The following is a 20,751-nucleotide window of genomic DNA, read 5'->3' on the forward strand; positions in this document are numbered from 1 at the left end:
TTAATTTTAATTATAATTCTAATAATAAGGGTATGTTAGCAAATGTTGTAAGGGTGTAAGTCGAAATTCTGTCCGTGTAACGCTACGCTATTTTTAATCATTGTAAGTTATGTTCAACCTTTTTATATTAATGTCTCGTAGCTAAGTTATTATTATGCTTATTTAAAACGAAGTAATCATGATGTTGGGCTAATTACTAAAATTGGGTAATTGGGCTTTGTACCATAATTGGGGTGTGAACAAAAGAACGACACTTGTGGAAACTAGACTATGGGCTATTAATGGGCTTTATATTTGTTTAACTAAATGAAAGTTTGTTAATGTTAATATAAAGATTTACAATTGGGCGTCCCTATAAATTACCATATACACTCGATCGGACACGATGGGCGGGGTATTTATATGTACGAATAATCGTTCATTTAACCGGACACGGGAATGGATTAATAGCCACTAGAATAATTAAAACAGGGGTGAAATTACATTCAAGGGTAATTGGTGTAATTGTTAACAAAGTAGTAAAACCTTGGTTTACACGCAGTCGATAACCTGGTGTATTCATTAAACAAAGTATTAAAACCTTGTTACAATTCGAATCCCCAATTAGTTGGAATATTTATCTTCGGGTATAATAATAATTTGACAAGGACACTTGCAATTTATATTTATGACTGATGGACTGTTATGGACAAAAACCAGACGGACATATTGAATAATCCAGGACAAAGGACAATTAACCCATGGGCATAAAACTAAAATCAACACGTCAAACATCATGATTACGGAAGTTTAAATAAGCATAATTCTTTTATTTCATATTTAATTTCCTTTATTTTATATTTAATTGCACTTCTAATTATCGCACTTTTATTTATTGTTATTTCATTTTATCGCACTTTTAATTATCGTACTTTTTAATTATCGCAATTTAATTTTATCGCATTTTTATTCGCAATTTTATTATCGTTATTTACTTTACGCTTTAATTTAAAGTCTTGTATTTATTTTATATTTTACATTAGGTTTTAACTGCGACTAAAGTTTTAAAATCGACAAACCGGTCATTAAACGGTAAAAACCCCCCCTTTATAATAATAATATTACCTATATATATATTTGTATTTTTATAAAAGTTAACTAATATAGCGTTGAGCTTTGTTTAAAGATTTCCCTGTGGAACGAACCGGACTTACTAAAAACTACACTACTGTACGATTAGGTACACTGCCTATAAGTGTTGTAGCAAGGTTTAAGTATATCCATTCTATAAATAAATAAATATCTTGTGTAAAATTGTATCGTATTTAATAGTTTTTCCTAGTAAAATTATAAACTATTTTATATACACCTCGTTCGACATCAGCAGGTCTCACAAGTAACAGGTATTTCACTTAGCTTAGAAATAACGCATTCAAGTCTTTCAATTTCCTGTTCATAACCAAAACAATAAGCACATTTAGAAATTGAATCAGTACATACCTTATCGTTACTGGAAGTATTAGCCATAAAAGCATAGTTATTCCTTCCATCCTGTGATTCTGCATCTGACTCTGATTCGTACTCCGAACTTGTGCTGTCCGAATAATCAGCTTCATAACCTTCCTTACCCTCACTATTATCTGAACTAACTTGACTTTGAACCGTCACAACTTTCTTATCACCACTCACAAAATCACGGTTGAGCAAATGACCCAACTCTTCTCTGAACCAAGTACCCTCATGACAACTTTTACCTTCTTCTTCATCTGATGGATCAGTAGTAAACTCAATGTCTGACAAATCCTTGGCTTTCCGGAACTTATCATACAGCTGTTCCTTAACCCTCTTTCTGAAACACCATTTCATAAGCTCCTCAGCTCTCTTTAACCTTGCATCACACTTGCACACGTAGCATGTGCAGTTTGGATTATCTTTACCCTTACAACCTGCTCTTCTTCGAACTACTCTTTCTTCCTCAATTTCAGTCGGACTCTTTCCCACAAATACAACATTAGCTTTCTGAGCATCAACTGGAATAGACCAGTCACAAACTTCATCAGGATATATTGTGGAACCAGTTAAGGCTTTAGGTTGAGCAGAACCAGATGATTCCTTCTCAACAATGACGTGTTGGGGAGTCACTGAGATGGTTGTACTAAGAAAAGGATCATGATAACCAGCCTTTGGTGGTCTAGTACAAGTCTTCTTGAAGTGACCAAGTTCATCACAGTTATAACATCTAACCTTCGCCATGTCAAAACCAAACTTAGAATCCCTGTTTAAACTCAAAGATCGTTGACCAGTTCTCTTTAAATACTTCCTTGCACGCCTAACAATGCTACCCATACAGTACAGAATGTCCATCCTCTCTAGCTCATCTTCATCGATCTGATCATAATCTTCATTCTCGAGATGATTGTTAAGAACCTGTCCACTAATCATATCGTTGTAAGAGTTAACAACGATAGCAGCTAAAGCCATGTCCTCCTGAATGGACTCAATAGATCTTTTCCTGATATTGTCAGTTTGAAACATAGGACTCTGAGTCTGAGTCTGAGGTGGAATCTGAGTCTGCTGAGTCGGAACGTCCTCAATCATCTTAATTGTAGAGTTCTGTATTTTGGCATTAAAGTAACCAGATTGTGACTTTGGTGCAGATATCTGATTTGCATTTGCTGTGATGTACGCTGTCTGCAATGGAGCATGACCAGAAGAAGAAGCACTAGATGTGACATTGGCTGCTACAGTACCAAGCCTTTTCCTTTTGGCCTCAACCTGAATATCCTTCTCCATTAACTTTGAAGTAAATGCAGTCAATGTCAAAGGACGTGCAGAAGCAACATATAGGTTTTGGATCTTCTCTACTTCATAATCCCACTTCTCAGGAAGACCAAGTGCCAACACTTTTATTGCCTTATCATCTTTTACCTCAATCCCATAATCCTTCATCTCGGCAACCAATAACCTGTACCTTTCTAAGGTCTGGCTCAAAGTTTCTGTTGGAAGGGCTGCAAACACCTTCCACTCATCCTTCAACACTTTACCTTTAATTGCTTTATAAGTAGCAGTACCCTCAGTTGCGGACACAATAGCCTGCCAAAGAGTATAGCACGTCTTATAACGGTTCTTAAACTGACCGAAGATTTCCTTAGACAAGGCTTGCGTTAACTGAGCATAACACCGACACTCAAGATTATACCCTTCGCGTTCTGCGGGATCAAAATCATGAGTTTCTTTAGGTTCACCGTCAGCCCCTGATGGCCAAACAAAAGGAGTCTCAATACACTCCCAAAGTCGAGAATCTTGTCCATTAAGGTAAATCACAAACCTAACTTTCCATTCTAAAAAGTCTTTTAAGTTTTCAAGCCTCGGAACTTTATTGTTAGATCCTGATTCACTTTCGCTTAATAATAGTCTTTGAATTCCGGGTGCAATAACAAGTGCACTGTATTCGTTTGTTAATTTCTCGTTTGTATCAGACATCATTAACTGATTAAGTGATTAATTATGGATTAATTAAATTATTCTGGATTAAAAGAGGATCGGCCGATGGACTGAGACGATCGGTCGGAGGACTGAGACAATCGGTCGATGGTCTAAGGACGAACGGTCGATGGTCTAGACAAACGGTTCAAGGTTATCACAAACTGTCCTCCGGTTCAACTTAAGACGGTCGGTCGAGTGTGAGTGACTATCGGTCGAAGGTCAAGACACTCGGTCGATGGTCAATGACGACCGGCCGAGGGTAGTTCTTACGTATCTGGGCAGAAAAAAACTAGGGTTTTTGGCCAAAACTCAAATTATGATTGATTCTAACGTTCTGGACTCAAACAAAACCGATGAAAACTTCACAAAAACACCTTTGAACACAAAAACACTCGAAAACACTGTATTTAAACGTAAAAGTTCCAACCTTTTAATTGAAACCCGTTTTGACACAAACCCTAATCACAAAAATCAAAAATTCGACTCAAAAAACGTATGGATCAGCAACACAACGCTCTGATACCACTTTGAAGAAGTAATTCGGACCTTAGATCATACGTTGTATCTAGATTAATGGCGGAAACACTAATTAGAATGAGTCGAATACGTATTAGACTAACGGGATCAAATTAACCAATGAATAATTGATAGAATTGATGCCTAAGACTGTGTATTCGGTTGGTAAGGGTTTTGGGACGATTAGCAGCAAGTAATACGACGGCCTAAGGGTTTATGGTGTGTAACCTAACACAAAACCACGAAACCCGTATTTATACTAAATACAGTGACCATCGGCCGGTGGTCGGGGACCTTCGGCCGATGGTGACAGTCCCTCGACCGATGGTCCCTACCATCGGTCGATGGTCTTGAGCAGCCAACCGACTGCTTGACCTATTCACGACATTATACTAAGCATCATAAACACAAAGTATAAATGTCCACGTACATATATGACTGAAATATCAAGTACATAACAAATAGAACAATAAACGTAATAGAACTCGGGATTTATGCACCAACAAGATTAAACCAAACACAGTTGCTCGTTAGTAAGGTTAGCATGACCAATATGTCAGCTAAATTTCAGTCATTTAAAGTACTAACCTTCCACGAAAGTTCTTGAGCCATACATACATCAACTGTATCAATAGTTTTGTATCACCTCTGTACATACACCTTCTCCACCAACAGCGGGTCCCCAAGAGAACGGGCCTGCACTTAAATCAATAAACGCCCATCTGTCTTTTCCGATCCATGTATCGGTAAGACATTCTGTATAAAGACGGCTTAAATCACCAGATTTTAGATCCTTTGCCCACTGAAGCTTCATGTCCTCATTTTTTCCATTCAACAGCTTCAAACATGACATATTTTAGATAAACTTTTACATAAAATCTTTCTTTAAACATTATATATTTTTAATACGCACTATGACAAACCTGAATAACTTTCGCTTGAATAATATCAGCCACATCTTCCTTTTGGTGTAGCTTCTCAACAGTGTTTAATGCATTAAGGCAGCTATTGTACCATTCTATCTGACATGTAAAAAAAAAAAAAATGTTAAACCAAATGAAAAATGTCATTAACTGTTATATCTTCATAGTAAGCTTTTACAACGTTCAGGGTATCTATATTAAATCATTATATTATTACAACCATTCGTTGGACCAATAATGACTTAAAATGTTAATGAGAAGATGAAGTAGAGCCTCAAAAAATACAACAACAACAACAAAACCCAAAAAATATACTCAATTAAGGCCTCGTTCGTCACATTTAGAATAACTGGTTTTGCTTTTACATAACAAACCAGAAGACCACTCGTTTTTTCAAGAGTACGAACATTTGGTCATACATTATCAGTTTCCAACTTCCTATAAAATCAAAAGATAAAAAGAGGTTAATGAACTCATATGGTGCAGCGAATAATTCACATCAAGCAGACACAAAATATCAAACTTATAACATGATTGAAATGGAAATTGAACCACAAAATAGAAGTAGGACTGCATTCACGTTAATCTTTGATTGAAATGGAATTGATTGGAAGGATTGATACGCCAAATCGAAACCCAAAATTAAAATCACTGCCGTTAAGAAATCGACTCACAACAAACCAAAGGGGTTCTACTAAATCAAGAATCAACATATATAGAACACACTAACAATCGTAATTGGGAGTAATTATAAATAAACCAAACAAATACAAACCTTAAATTGAAGAGGAATAAATCAAGACAGCATAATTGTATGAGAAGTGGAATCAACAGAAACTAAATTTAATAACAATGAATCAAAATGTAAATACCAATGATAAATCCAATAAATTTGAAACCGTTAGTGCATAATCGCGTTGAATAATGACCATGTGTGTTTGTAATCGACATACCTTTACGCAATCAAATGAAAACCTCTTTGAATCGAGCGATTATGACATCTACAATGAACCGGTATCTAGTTTTAGGGTTTGTATGGGATGGGATGCAGAATCGCCGAAGGAGAAGAGAGGCGACGTAGATTTGGTCGGAATATGGTTTTGGGAATGAATCGTACGGTTTGTGTTTGTGACAGCTTGGAATGATTAAGTGTTAATTATTGTTAATTGTGATTATTAGAGGGATTAACACATCAGCATGTGAGATTAAGATTAAGTAATGGCTTGACACGTCAGCAAATCCTTCACGATTTATAAAATGTTATAGATAGATTATAGATAGATAGATAGATTATAGATAGATTATAGATTATAGATTCCCTCGACCATCTCTTTAATGAAACACCATTAATTTCATGATCTTGCCTCCTCTGAAATGAAACTCAGATGACGTACCAACCTGTTGCTCAAAATCCATCTTAACAACGTGTGGGTTGTTTAAGGGTTCACAAAATCAGCACCAATTGTCTTACTAAACATTTTGATGTTGCTTCTCATTGTTTTTATATCTTATTCGTTAGTTAGATAAACAAAGATAATATATTTTTCTCCATGGAAATACATGCGATTTTTTTTCTCATTCTTATGAGTAGCAAACACAAAAAATGAATGGTTGCGTCACAAACAAAATTGGAGTAAATAATTGAATACAGAAACAGAAGTTTGATATTTCATGAAAATTGAGAATAGACATTTCGTAATAGGAGCTTGGACCAGTAGTTGAAGCAAGAGACTAATTACATATACATATACATCAACTGAAACCAGAAGGCTTCAGCGTCATTGAATCCAACCGATAGCTGTTCCTTTGGCAAAATCCAACACAGTTACATATTCACAATATATAATATGTCGTTGAGCTGCAATAAAGGAGATTATTTTTCGTCTTATCCACCATAAGAAACAGAAGTTTAAATGTTAACGTAAAAGACCTCCTTCTTCAGAGTGTGGTTCGGGTTTCCTGCCCGAAAGCGCGTGTGTGTGCAAATGATAACTAGGCTTCGGTCCGGACTGATGCAAGCTTGGCTTTCAAAAAAAAAAAAAAAAAAAGACCTCCTTCTTCTTCATGAACTCGCTGAAATGATCCACCCCAGCAGAAATATTTACATTATAAGCAGCAGCAAGCATGCTAATGTATCTAAGATGTCAGAAAGTGTGAATGAAAGATCAGTTCCAACGTCTCCAGCCTGTTCAAATAAGAAAACAGCCGCATCTATAATCCCATATTCTTGGCACAAGCGTAAACAATGATCTACCCTATAGCTTTTAGGGGTCTCAACGTAACAGAGTACAAAATGGGGTTCATACTGACATAGCAAATGCACAGGAAAAAAAAAACATACTGTAGATTCAAGTGTAATAGATAGGATGACTCTGGTGTGATCTAAAAATAAAAAATATTGAAGGGAATGATAAAAAAAAAAAAAATGCTGTCATTGGGAGGAGAGGCCCATATGATAATTTGTGAACACCATTCTGAGCATGAAAACCAGCTGTTTCATATATTTACACTGAAAACTAACACAATAAATTTCTAAAAATAAAATAAAGGTTCATGTACAACTTGACAAAACAAAATTCATGTGAAAACTTTATTGGACTAATCGGCAGATAATTTCAGAAAAGGTCCTCAAAAGCAATGAACAAGCTTTCAAATCAAACATACAAAGGTCCCGTGTGTCGTGTGTGCACATGAAAGCATCAGATCAGTTGAAAAATGAATAATGAGCCTTCAAATTAAACATACAATGTTCTCGTGTGTGCAAATGAAAAAAAAATCGCAGATCACTTTGAAAATGGTTAACACCAAGTCTGATACAATAGGTAAACAATTACCTCAAGATACAACTCGTTCAGTTTATCGATTACATGAAACGGATTCTCACAAAAACTTTGGGAACTCAAAAATTCTTCCTAATGATTAGCATTCAAATCTGTACCAGTTTCATAACTCATCATCTTAAAACTAATACTCGTTTTTGGACCTAAATGACCTAAAATGCTAAAACTATCCCCTACACTAACTGCACGAACGATAACCAGAAGTTCATCGACTGTGCTGACGTGGCGGTGATCTTCATCGTCACTAGAGGATGTATCATGTGATTGAAGAAACGCATCTAGGTCAAGCTCCACATAGTGATGTCTAGTTATCTAGATGACATTATTATAACAACAATTCTAAAGATAATTTGATAAAATTAGACAATTCGTCATGTGACCTAATTCGATTTCAATTTAATCAGTGTTTGCAAATACAATTTAGAAAATTTTTAAAAAAATGTAGAAATTACACGTGGAACAGACTGCGAAGAATGAGTGACGGCGGCGGGTGAAGCGGGGCAGCTACGTTCAAGAACGGAAATTTTAGTTTTCTCTGTTTGTTTTCCTGACGGAAAATGCTACAATTGAAAAAAAAAAAAAAAAAAAAAAAAAAAAAAACTTACAAAAGCTAATGGTCAAAGGAGTTGATTTGACCAAAATTTACTAAACTTTTTTTTTTTTTTTTCAAATAACGAAAACTATATTAAAAAAAACAAATCTCCACAAGAGAGACAAGAATACAAAAGAACTACTACAAAAAGGCTCGAAGACATAAAACAAAGAAAACTTAGACAACTCGAAGAGCTATCTAAATCCAAAGCCTTAAACGCATCTAGGTCAAAACTATCCTTATGTGTTTCACAACTTTTAATGTTAAAATTTATTTTATAACATTACTCGAAAATAGTCATAAATAGTGTTAGTGTATATATCAAAAACAATGTTAACGACAACTTTTTAAAGACATAATTAAATTTAATTAATCAATTCACATCTTTTTAACGACGACTTTAAAGTATGTTCTGATAAAAATGTTGTATAAATATATAAATCAATGAATTATTAACTTAAATATATAAGTGTTGTTTACAACACGTAAATATAAATTAACTGCAATTTTAAAGGTTATCTGGAAAAAATCCTTTTGTTGAGTTAGTAATACACTACTGTACATTACTCCGTAATTACTAACTCAACCACTCTACCATTTACGCCATTTTCTTTTATGACGTCCTTAGAGCTACGTTTAAGTATACTATATAGTCATGAGGATTTTATAAAATAAGCTCACAAATTTTGATAGTTACTAAAATGGATCAATCAAAATTCAAGTTATTTATTTTTCATGCCTCGCTCTCTTATACTATTGGTTCAAATTATTTTATGGATGTCTTTTTATAAAAATTTAGTGACTAAAGCATTTAGGAAATTTAATTATTTATTATGCAAGATTATCATGAATAAATATATTATAAATATATCATTAGATTCCAAGCGTTTACTGTTCACGCGATTATTTTAATGGTTAAAGGGCATTTCGTCTTTTTACACTCTTGGTATACCTTTTAACATCTGGAACACTCTTCTACTATTCATTTATCTAAGGTTTTTGCAATATTTTCTGTGGAGATTGTAGTCGGTCTTCACGATTTGCAACGATCTCCATCTCCACTGCTACACTTGTTGATATCAAATCTAAATAAGTAAAATTAATTTAGAAAAATATTTGTACTTTACAATTAATTCAATTGAATTTATAATTTTCAAAAATATTTTGTATCCTAAAGTTAAGGGGTAAAAGAGAGAGTTTTTCTAGAGTACGAGGACTGAAATGTACAACTAATAACTTTCAAGTTAAGTAAAACCAAGTGCTGGTACTGATCTGTAAAGTAAAAAACAAAATATAAATATAAAAATCCAAAATTGTTCCAAAACTTTTGAGTGGGTGTTGGCAATCAAAGAGAATAATACTCTCACTTTGATCAAATCAACCACTCAACTACTTACTTGTCTATCATGTTCTTCGGTAATTTTTACAGATCCTTTGTTGTTCCTATCTATAATTTGTGTAAATATATGTTATAATTAACACAATTTTGCATCTAATTGTGCGATTAAATTTTCAATTTCATTTTCAGGTCACTGTGTAAAGCCGTTATTTGATTCGATCAAACAAGCGAGCGATTAACGTTTGTTGAATCTGCGTTAACGTGATATTTAGATGCAAATTCTTAGATCAATTTCCAATTGCATCTGCAAAATATTTGAATTCATGGGGTCAGTCTTCCTCTCTTTCCTCTTGTTATTTTTATTTTGATTCCATCTTATTTATAAATTGAAATATTAATTAATATTTATTATTGCTTATTATTTAAACGGACTGATGTTGTTTGCCAATAGTTGCTGCAAAAGTTTTATTGTTCATTATTGTTTTACTTTGTAGTGTGTGTGTGGATTAGGTTACGATGCTAAGTTCAATGTCTAAAAATATATACAGTACTATTTATTAGATTTAATAGTAACAAATTGTGATATATCTATATAATATACTATTTAGATTTGGATTTAGATTTAGATTTAGATAGTTCTTCCCCTAAAAGGAAAGCCAATTAGTTTTTTTATTTGCAGTTTTAGTATTTGTGAAGTGGTTCAAATTATAAAGTTTGACTTTTGGTAGTGCTAGACTTTATAAGATTTTGTGAATCGATAAACTCATAAACATATAAACCATCTATGAAAGTATTGGTCCATATTCAGCCACAATGGTTTTAATCATTAAGAATACAACTTGAGATTCATAAGAACTAGTATAAGAATCAGTTCCCAATCTGTAGTTTAGTTTACAGGTGATTTCTTTTTTGTTTTTTCTCGAAAAATTATAAGAAAGTTTAAATCTACCTTCTTGGCCTTAGATATGCATATGCATAGGAGACGTCTCTTGAACATGTGTATTTCGATATTGCATTGAGCTTAAATCTACCAATCAGGCCATGCGCATCTCTAAGCATGCGTTTTAGGCGCATCATTTGTCTTGTGCTTTGTTTGGGTAAAATGGACATTTTACTTATCTGAAACTGCAATTAAATTTGGAATTGAGAAAGTGATCGTTATGTCCAGTGTTTAGGTCAGATGATTGCTGGAGTTTATGGAAGCACTGATTTATACTTGTTGATGTTGATTCTATGCGTTGAGAAAACGTTGCAACTCTTAACTGTATAGAATAGTATATTATCTCTCGTGTATACAGAGGTGAATCTAAGTAGAGACCCGTGGGGTCACGGGACACCGCTAGTTTAAAAAAATTTAGTAGAAAATTCCGTTTAAATTGTATAGGACACCACTAAATTTAAATGTATGACCCCATATATTTTTCAGATCTATAGTTTTTCCTTTAAATTGTATAAGCACACACTAAATTATACTACTCGATGTCGACGCCTTATATTTTTTGAATTTGTAATCTTTTTGAAGGTAAACTATCAGTAAAATAGCATTCTAATGTAATTAGTACTGAAAAAAATTGGGGATCCCATTGAATTATAATCCTAGAATCGCCACTGCATATATATATATATATATATATATATATATATATATATATATATATAATGTGTTTAAGGCTGAGAAAACGTTGCAACTCTCAACTGTATAGAACAGCCAATAGTATTTTATCTCTTATGTTATGTATAATGTGTTAAGGCATGTGACAGCATGATAGATGATTTGCATACTATGAAGTTTGATTTGTTCTAATCATATTTATGGTTGTAAACCTTATTTGCAACAGAACAGAGGGTGTCTTGGATGTTGTACTAAGAGCCCACTTGTAACAACGGATACTAAGCAAACAGGAAGTCTTGGAAAAGGTCAAAACAATAGTAATAAACATAGTATATTAGAAGATTTTTGGAGTAGCAGCACATATGATATGGACATAAGTGTACCTCAATCTCAGATAAGCGCCTCATCAACTAGTAATGCACCAGCAGATGCTCATTCTAGTTCTGGCACCAATCCTTCCGAATTTGTAAATCGCGGTATGTTTTATAGTATTTTATTTATAATTAACCTGGTAAAATCAGTACTAATTTCATGTGCTTTTAGGTTTCCTTCTTTGGAACCAAACAAGGCAACAATGGGTTGGTGATAAGGCACCTGACAACAATAAAAAATCTCGACAACCCGTCATAAGGTTTGTAATAAGTAATTTGTCAAGTTTCATTTTTTTTGGGGCTGTCTACTTTTATCCTGAATTTGCCTCTGTTTCCATTTGCCTCTTATTCTGGAGCGTTGTCTGATTTTATATCTCCAGGAAACAGAACAATATTCAGATTAAGTGACAAAGAAACAACAATTTTACTTGAGAGATGTTCAGAAACAGACCATTAAGTGGAAAGTAAACAGACCCTAGTCACGATTTTAGAAGTTAAGTAGAACGTTGCTTGTTATTTTCTTGGTACTATGCGTGTTCATGTAGGATTTTATAGAACACATTCAATCCTAAAGCAGCTTTTTTATCACCGTATCATTAGATATGTTACTATACGTATCTTTTTGAAATACTTCAAATTTATGTAGTCTTTCTTGTTTGTGTGTTCAAGTTATGATCTTGAACTTTCTCTGCTCAAATAAGGGACAAAACGATCATATTATATAACTATGTCAGTTACAGGTTAGAAACACGTATTACGGGTATTTAATATAAAGAACTTAACTTAGTTCTTAGCAAAAATGTCACTGTTTTTCTGATGTTAAGGATGTTTTGGTTAGCGAAAGTTTATGACATTTGACCTTGGTTTTCTCATTGCTATAAATTTGTGTTTTTGAGTATCTAAATTACATGTATAGTACTAACAGTTAAAGTAAAACATCTGGCTGTTTTTTTTTTATGTAGTTGGAATGCAACGTATGATAATTTGCTTGGGTCGAACAAGCCTTTTTCCCGGCCCATCCCTCTACCTGTAAGTCTCTCATTTTCCCACTCCATCGAGATTTCTAAATTTTGAGTTTGATGTCATACTTTCCAAATTCGATATTGCATCAAATTTCAAAACATAAAAAAATAAATAAATAAATAAAGAACACCTTGATAAACCCCCGCGAACATTATTCTTTCAGGAGATGGTAAATTTTCTTGTTGATATCTGGGAGCAAGAGGGATTGTATGACTGAGTTGCTGCAAGCGTAAGATCTGCTGCTATCCTTAGGTTCATATAAACATGAAATGTTATGTATGTTTGGATTGGGGCACAGTTAAAACACAACACAATCTGTTTTCTTTATATTGATGTTTTAAGGGTGAGCATAAAAGTGTAGTAGAACAAATTGTATTGGCGTTTTGATTAAGTATGGGAATTCATGTCTATAATTCTAACTGTAAATCACTTGAAATTTTCTTAATTATAATGCTCGAGTTTTATAAGTAAGAATGGTGGTTTCATTCTAGCTCTCTTGGGGGTTAACCAGACTGGGATTCTACCATACCTTATGCGCCAATCGAAGACTTCAACCTTTTTAGGGACAAGATGGTTTCGAATGCCAATTACCACAACATCTTCCATTCAAAACAGAAACTCGTTGGTTGCGATCAGCATCTAATCTGTGCAGCCTTTTGAATTTTACCTTCAAGCTATTTGCGATCAATCATGGTTCATCCCAAAATTTAATGTCCACCCCATCGCCTATTTGCTTTGTGAATGAGGTTGTAAACTGAACTCCCAGTGCATCAATTTCATAACGAGCACAGAGAATAGAATGTCAAATACCCCTAGGATTATTTGGCCACTTAGAATCAACGAAAGATAGCCCACCCCGAGGCCCGTAAATACTTTTAATAACTTTGGTCCACAAAACACTGAGTTCGGTTTTAAACCTCCACCCAGCCTTCCCGACCTAAACTAAATTTTTGATATTTAAGGAACCAAGGTTTAGACCACCCTATTCATATGGTTTAGTGACAATATCACATTTGACCCAAGCAATTTTGTTTCCCGAACCATTCCCCCCACCCCCATCCCTATCCCCCCCAAAGGAGATTGTGTCTCAAACACTCAAGTTTTTTATTCACACATGGCGTAACACTAAAGAGGGAGAACTAATACAACGGAAGACTATTGAGAACCAATTTCACCAGAGTTACACGTCCCCCAAATGATAGCGGTCTAGCTTTCTAATCCAAGAGTCTATTGTGAAATTTATCAACTACCGGCATTCGAGCTTTCAACTTTTTCATGCTAGAGCCAACATGTAAACAAAGATAAGTGAATGGGAAGGAGACAATATTACAACCTACCCGACGAGGCATACCTTCCATTTCCTCCTTAATGATAACAACACCAAACAAAAGACTTTTATGATAATTAACTTTGAGTCCAAAGACAACTCAAAGCATTTAAGAATTTTCATAAGATTGCAAATATTGCTCTTATTTTATTCCCCGAAGAATATAGTGATTCGCGTATTGAAGGTGGAAAATTGGAAATTTACCAGACCCCACCTCAACACCTTTGAAGAGACCCCTTCCGATAGCGGATGTAGTTAGGATGTTTAGACCAGACTCAGCAATGATGAATAGGAATGGAGCTAAGGTATCTCCTTGCCTTACCCCTTCTCCTTGAAAATTCCGGAGTAGGTGATCCATCAACTAGAATGGATACAGTAGCCGATTTCAAACAAGTTAGAATACATTATATCCATTTTCACCAAACCCCATGCTCTTCATAACTTCCAACAGGAATTTCCGATGAAGACAATCAAATGCTTTCTCAAAATCTAATTGAATAGGATGCTCTTATTGCCGATGATTCTTTAGGAAGTTTAACGTCTCATTCGCAATTAGAGTTCCATCTAGTATGTACCTCACCTTTTTAAATGCACTTTGCTCAACATTAATTATATGAGGGATTAATCTTCGAAGCCGATTAGATTAATTTTTGCTAGTATTTTATATTAGCTACCTATTAAGCTTTTGGCCGAATGTCACTTAAGCAACATGGGTATTTCTTCGGATTAATGTAACAAAGGATGCATTGCACCCTTTAGGTATTACGCCCGACCTCTAGAACCGGTCAATAGTTTTCATTAATTCATCGTTTATTAGCCACCAAAACTTTTCATAGAAGTTGAAGTTAAAACCATCAGGCTCCGGAACTTTTGATCTCCCACAATCTTTTATTGCACACCATACTTCACTTTCACCGAATATCAAGAATTGTTTTATTGTAAATAATGAAAGAAAGTATTATTGTTTGAATTAAATTGCTAAATGTTATAATTCAGTAGGCTTATAACTACCTTTAATGGTTATAAGAACAAAGAGAGAAAAAGAGAGAAGAAGGAGAGAAGAAATATTGATATTGATATTTCAAGAGAAATGGTGCACCTTAAATGGTTACCATACATGTCTATTTATAGTATAAAATATTACTATGCAAGAAATATAATAATAATAAAATTAACATCCAATCTAGATATTTTATAACACAATCTAGATATTTTATAACACTCCCCCTTGGATGACAATTTTATTAGAGAATAACTATTACTGCCTCGTTAAAAAACCTTGCTAAAGAAAACCCATTGGGATAAAACTTTAGCTAAGGGAAAAAGAGTGCAGCATAGAGTTGACTCCCCCTCAAATAGGCAACGCCTGAGTTGTTACATCTTCTGAACATGTCTCATGCCAATATTATGAACGTGTGTTCTGAAAATAGCAGTTGGCAGTGCTTTGGTATAAAGATCAGCAGAGTTGTTGATTGAACGTATCTCATTTTAATCTGGTTGTCTTTTACGATATCTTGAGTATATGAGAAAAATCTGAGGTTTTCATCTGAAACTGTATCATCTAAATCTTTTATGTACAAGTTTGGCCCTCGTGATTTGTCTACAGTCTCCTTCATGGTTTGTTCAAACCGTTGTTTCAGTTCCTATTCCCTTTCAGTCTTTTTCTGAGCCTTACCAATATACCATTCTTTTCCATCAAACTTATGACCGTTAAGACCGTTTATAGCTTTAGCGCCTCGTCAGCATTTATGTTTTGTTCTGTCATTTTTGATACTCTTCTTTCATTTGTATTATGTAAGCTGTATTATCTTCATAGATAGTTGTTACGCTTTTATAGCGTTCTAGTCCACAAGAATCAATAATGATTTGTATCATTGATCTTAACTAAAATCATTCCCGAGTAGCTTCATGTAATGCAATCACTTCGGCATGATTTGATGATGTTGCAACAAGTGTTTGTTTTGAGAACGTCATGATATTGCGGTGCCTCCATTTAGGAATACATATCCAGTTTGAGATTTAGCTTTATGTAGATCGGATAAATAATCTGCATCTGTATAACCAAACAAATCTTGTTTCGAGTTGTTAGAATAAAATAATTATAAATCAGTAGTTCCCCGAAGGTATCAAACTATTTGTTTGATCCCATTCCAATGTCTTTTGGTAGGGGCTGAGCTGAACCTTGTCAACAAATTAACTGCAAAAGAAATGTCAGATCTTGTATAATCTATAAGATACATAAGAACCTCAATTGCACTAAAATATAGAACTTCCGATCTGTTAAAATTTTCATGATCTTCGCAGGGATGAAATAGATCAGTGTCAATATTGAGTGATCTAACAACAATGAGTTTGTCTTTAAAAAAATGTTTTAAAATCTTTTCGGTATAAGTTGTTTGATGTACAAGTAAACCATTAGGCATATGCTCAATTTGCAATCCAAGGTAATACTTGGTTTTTTCAAGATCTTTCATTTCAAAATAATTCTTTAGAAGTTGAATGATTTCATAGATCTCTTTATTTGTTCATATGATGTTAAGAACATTGACATAAACAACTACGATCTCATATCCGAACATTGTTTTTATAAAACATACGTGCAAAATAAGTTTATATTTATACCCTTTTTTATCAAGTAGTCATTTAATCGGTTATACCACATACGTCCCGTTTGTATAAACCCACTTAGAAATCTTTGTGATTTAATGGAATATATTCCCTTGGGTTTTACATTAGATGCTTATGATACCTTAACCCTTTAGGTATATTCATATATATCACTATTAAGTGATCCATACAGATAAGTAGTAACAACATTCATGAGATGCATTTAAATAACTACCAGGTTGATTAAGTATCTAATAAGTAATTGTATCCATTACAGGAGGATAATTTTTCCTCCTAATTCATTTCTGGTCTTTGTGGGAAATATTGAGTTACAAGTCTAGTTTTGCCTTGTAACTTCATTTGCACATTTCTTTTCGGATAAAAATTCATTTGTATCCCATACGTTTCACATCTTTAAAAGTGATAACGATTGATCCAAAAACTTTTCTTTTATCGAGCGATTCTAATTCAGCTCTTATTGCTCCTTTCCATTGAGCTCAATCATGTCCATTTTGTATATTCAATGACAGATTTTAGTTCCAGATCATCATCTTTATTCATGATGTCATTGTAACATTATATGAAAATATCTCATAGAGATTTTAGTTTCATTTCGGTTCCATAATATTGCATAATTTATCGCAATTTTAGTATTTACATTTATCAATATCCTCTGCAGAAGGAATATTGATTTATGGTTCTTCTTGAACACTTTCTCTTACCTCATTATCAGCTGATTTTCTTTTTCGAGGATTTTTATCTTCGGAACCAATTGATCTTCCACGTTTGATGCGTGGCAAAGACTCAACAGTGACATTATTGCCAGCTTTTGGAATTTCAGTTCGAGCTGGAGCATTTATCGCTGGTATATATGATTTAGTCACTTTTTTTATATCTGTAAATGCATAAAGTAATTAATTTGCAAGTTCTTGCATATGCATTATTTTTGAACTTTCGTTTCACATTCTTTTGTGCGAGTTCAATATACCTTAATTGATGTTCACATCATGAAGCATCATTTTATTTTTTATTTTTATTTCTCCCCCTAATCTAGGGAACAATGTTTTATTAAAATGACAATCAGCAAAACGTGCTGTAAAAACATCACCCATCATGGGTTCAATATATCTTATGATTGAAGATGTTTTATATCCAAAATATATTATCATCTTTCTTTGAAGAACCATTTTATTATGTTGTGGTGATACAATTGGAACATACACTGCACAACCAATGTTTTAAGGTAGAAAATATTTGGCTCTTGGCCAAAATCAAGTATTAAGTGAAAATATTTACGACTTCCACATGGTATAATGCGAATTAATGTCGCAGCATGTAAATTTACATGTCCACATATAAATATTGAGAGATTTGTACTCATTATCAATTGTCTAGTTATTAGCTGTAAGCGTTTATCTATTGATTCAGCTAAACCAATTTTGTGTATGCACATGAGCAACTGGATGTTCAACAACAATCCCTGTAGATATATAATGATCATTAAATGCTTGAGATGTTAACTCACCAGCATTATCAAGTCTCATCCTTTTAATGGTGTAATCAGAATAATGTGTTCTCAATTTAATAATTTGTGCAAGAAACTTTGCAAATGCCATATTACGGCTTGATAACATACAAATATGAGACCATCCGCTAGATGCGTCTATTAGAACCATGAAATATCAAAATGGTTCACATGATGGATGAATTGGTTCATATATCTTACCTTGAATTCTTTCAAGAAACATTTGTGATTCTTTTTCACAATATACTTTTCATTAATCACCATATGTGCTTTCCATTAATCACCATATGTGTTTTTTTTTTTTTTTTTTTTTTATAAATCACCATATGTATTTTTTTTATCATATATCCTTTTCACCATATACGCTTTTAATCATATGCGCTGTGTTTTTCACCATATGCGCTTTTAATCATATGCGATTTTCATCATATGCGTTGTGCTTTTCATCATATTCGCTTTTTATCATATGCGCTTATCATATGCGATGCGCTTTTTATCATATGCGCTTTTTTATGTGAATAGTAAATTAATTAATTTCGTTTTACTATTCATATGAATTAATTTAGATTTACTATTTTGTTAATTGAGTAATATATATATACATCATATACTTGTGACTCCGAAGGCTCAAATGAATTTGACCATATAGTTATACGTTGTACCTTGCACATTAATTTTCAGTAGAAGCTTTAGATGCATATTATTTTCAGTAGAAGCTTTAGATGCACTTTTTTTTTAATCACCAAATACCACAAACACTTTGTTTGCGTTTGTTCATAGTCATCAATGAAAACCATTTTCTTTAATTTTATTTTATACAATAAAATTAACGCATCATTATTCTTTTCAAAAACAATAATCTATTGTTATTGTTCACTTGTGCCATGTTTAACAACAAAAGTCAACAACCTCTGTCTTGTTTGTTGTGGCAACCAAAAACAACCTTTGCTTTTGTTACCGAGAATCCAAGACCAAAAAAACAATTAATTTTTAATTAATATTTTATCAAAACCATAAATGATTTTATTGATCTACGTTGATATGGCCATAAAGAATTGACGGTTGACCTACTTTTGTAAGTGTATTTCGGCTATCATCCCGAAAACGCACAACGACCTTTTTTTTTATGAACTATTTGTTTCATATCTAGCTTAGGCAATTATTGTGAACATTTGGTCCCTATAAGAGCATTTATTTTTTAGACTTTTAGTTGATTTGTACTTGTCACAATTAGGGATAGCACCCGCGGGTCGTGGATGCGGATCCATTGGATCCATCACCCGTACCCGCGAATTTTTTTTAAGAGACATCCAATTGAACCCTTGTTCGTTGAAACAATTTGACTATATTTTTACTCCCCATTATTAAACGGGCCATTTTGATGCACACTCTTAAAAAAATAATTTGTTTTTTAAGTTTTATTATTCAACCTCCTTTTTTCAACGGTCACGTTTTTAACAAAACATTTGACAAGTTTGGAAAAAAGTTTTTTATTGATTATCATCAAAAGTTTTCTATTGTCACTCTACTGGATGGAATTATGACATACAACCAAAATTGCAACCCAACACTACATAAGAACAAAAAGGTTGTTTTTAATTAACATATGTATATGTGTTAAACTCAGAATAATAATAACTTATTTTAAAAAATTAACATAAGACATGTTGAAACATTTTTGTCACATTTAGCTCATCAAGTCTAATACTTATCATTGATAGATTTTATCACGTCTAGGAGATGTTTACTTTTTTCTTGTATTAAGTCCTACTTTCATTTACCTTTGTTTGGAAAAAAGTTTTTTTTTTTTTACTTTGCTTTTCCCCTTTCTGTAAAACTCATTTAAACACTTTCTTTGTTTTTTTTTTTTAAAAAAAAACTTCCTTTTTTTTACGTTACCCGTAAATTATAAATATATAAAAAAAACTTTTTGTTTAAATTTTTTTTTCTAGTTTTTAAAAGGCCACTTGACCAATTTTTTAATTCTTTCACAACACCTGATATCGTGATCGTGACCTTTCACCAAAGCAAGAGATATTCTTGATAAACTAAACACGGACTCGTGTTTGAAATTGTCGGCCACAAAAAAATTCATTTGATAAAAGTATATATATTTTTTTTAGTTATAGAAGGAGACCACTTCATTTTCAATACTTCATTTTTGACAAAAAACTATTCCATTTTACCATCCTTTTTTTTTACTTTAACTTTTAAGATATACTTTTAATAAAAATACAAACTACTTTTTCTTATTTTAACTTTTAAGATTTACTTTTAATAAAAATACAAACTACTTTTTGTATTTTAACTTTTAAGATTTACTTTTAATAAAAGTACAAACTACTTTTTCTTATTTTAACTTTTAAGATTTACTTTTAATAAAAATACAAACTATTTTTTTTATTTTAACTTTTAAAATTATAAATTTAAGAATAAACATTAGTATGCATGAAATAAATAATGATTAATTGCATAAGTAATCATAAATGTTAGATAACATATAAAGACCCCGTCGTATTCGTATTGATCGGAATTAATCTCGACCCATGGTACCGTGTTGTCAAATGACGTGTTGCGTACATAAAGTACCGTGTTGTCAAATGACGTGTTG

The 20,751-nt window shown here is 33.0% G+C and overlaps 1 protein-coding gene and 1 long non-coding RNA gene across 4 annotated transcripts; one reads left to right on the top strand and one right to left on the bottom strand.

Annotated features, from left to right (window-relative positions):
* Nucleotides 1–4,400: 4,400 nt before the first annotated feature.
* Nucleotides 4,401–5,758, bottom strand: LOC139851397 (uncharacterized). Its single transcript, XR_011760608.1, has 3 exons — nt 5,680–5,758; nt 4,905–5,003; nt 4,401–4,819 (listed from the first exon to the last, which is right to left on the bottom strand). It is a non-coding gene; the product is annotated as an uncharacterized lncRNA (long non-coding RNA).
* Nucleotides 5,759–9,624: 3,866 nt separating this feature from the next.
* LOC139853393 (uncharacterized) lies at nt 9,625–13,139 on the top strand. 3 transcript variants are annotated; one of them, XM_071842789.1, is made up of 6 exons: nt 9,625–9,752; nt 9,865–10,003; nt 11,514–11,763; nt 11,831–11,918; nt 12,621–12,687; nt 12,845–13,139. In XM_071842789.1, exons 3-6 carry the CDS (start codon nt 11,655–11,657, stop codon nt 12,896–12,898), a joined length of 318 nt encoding a protein of 105 aa, XP_071698890.1. In that variant the 5' UTR covers nt 9,625–9,752; nt 9,865–10,003; nt 11,514–11,654; the 3' UTR covers nt 12,899–13,139. The 3 variants fall into 3 exon arrangements, with proteins under 3 accessions (XP_071698890.1, XP_071698888.1, XP_071698889.1); XM_071842787.1 differs by having other exon boundaries at nt 11,519–11,763; XM_071842788.1 differs by lacking the exons at nt 12,621–12,687; nt 12,845–13,139 and adding an exon at nt 12,039–12,607 and having other exon boundaries at nt 11,519–11,763.
* Nucleotides 13,140–20,751: the final 7,612 nt, after the last annotated feature.

This window comes from Rutidosis leptorrhynchoides, chromosome 6 (assembly GCF_046630445.1).
Source record: "Rutidosis leptorrhynchoides isolate AG116_Rl617_1_P2 chromosome 6, CSIRO_AGI_Rlap_v1, whole genome shotgun sequence".
In the NCBI taxonomy this organism is placed as follows: Eukaryota; Viridiplantae; Streptophyta; class Magnoliopsida; order Asterales; family Asteraceae; genus Rutidosis; species Rutidosis leptorrhynchoides.

Excerpts from the sequence above, each read along its gene's own strand:
- LOC139853393 (XM_071842787.1), top strand. The coding sequence starts at position 9,948 with ATGCAAATTCTTAGATCAATTTCCAATTGCATCTGCAAAATATTTGAA. Across the intron at positions 11,764-11,830 it reads TTCCGAATTTGTAAATCGCG|GTTTCCTTCTTTGGAACCAA; the intron begins GTATGTTTTATA and ends ATGTGCTTTTAG. Across the intron at positions 11,919-12,620 it reads TCTCGACAACCCGTCATAAG|TTGGAATGCAACGTATGATA; the intron begins GTTTGTAATAAG and ends TTTTTTATGTAG.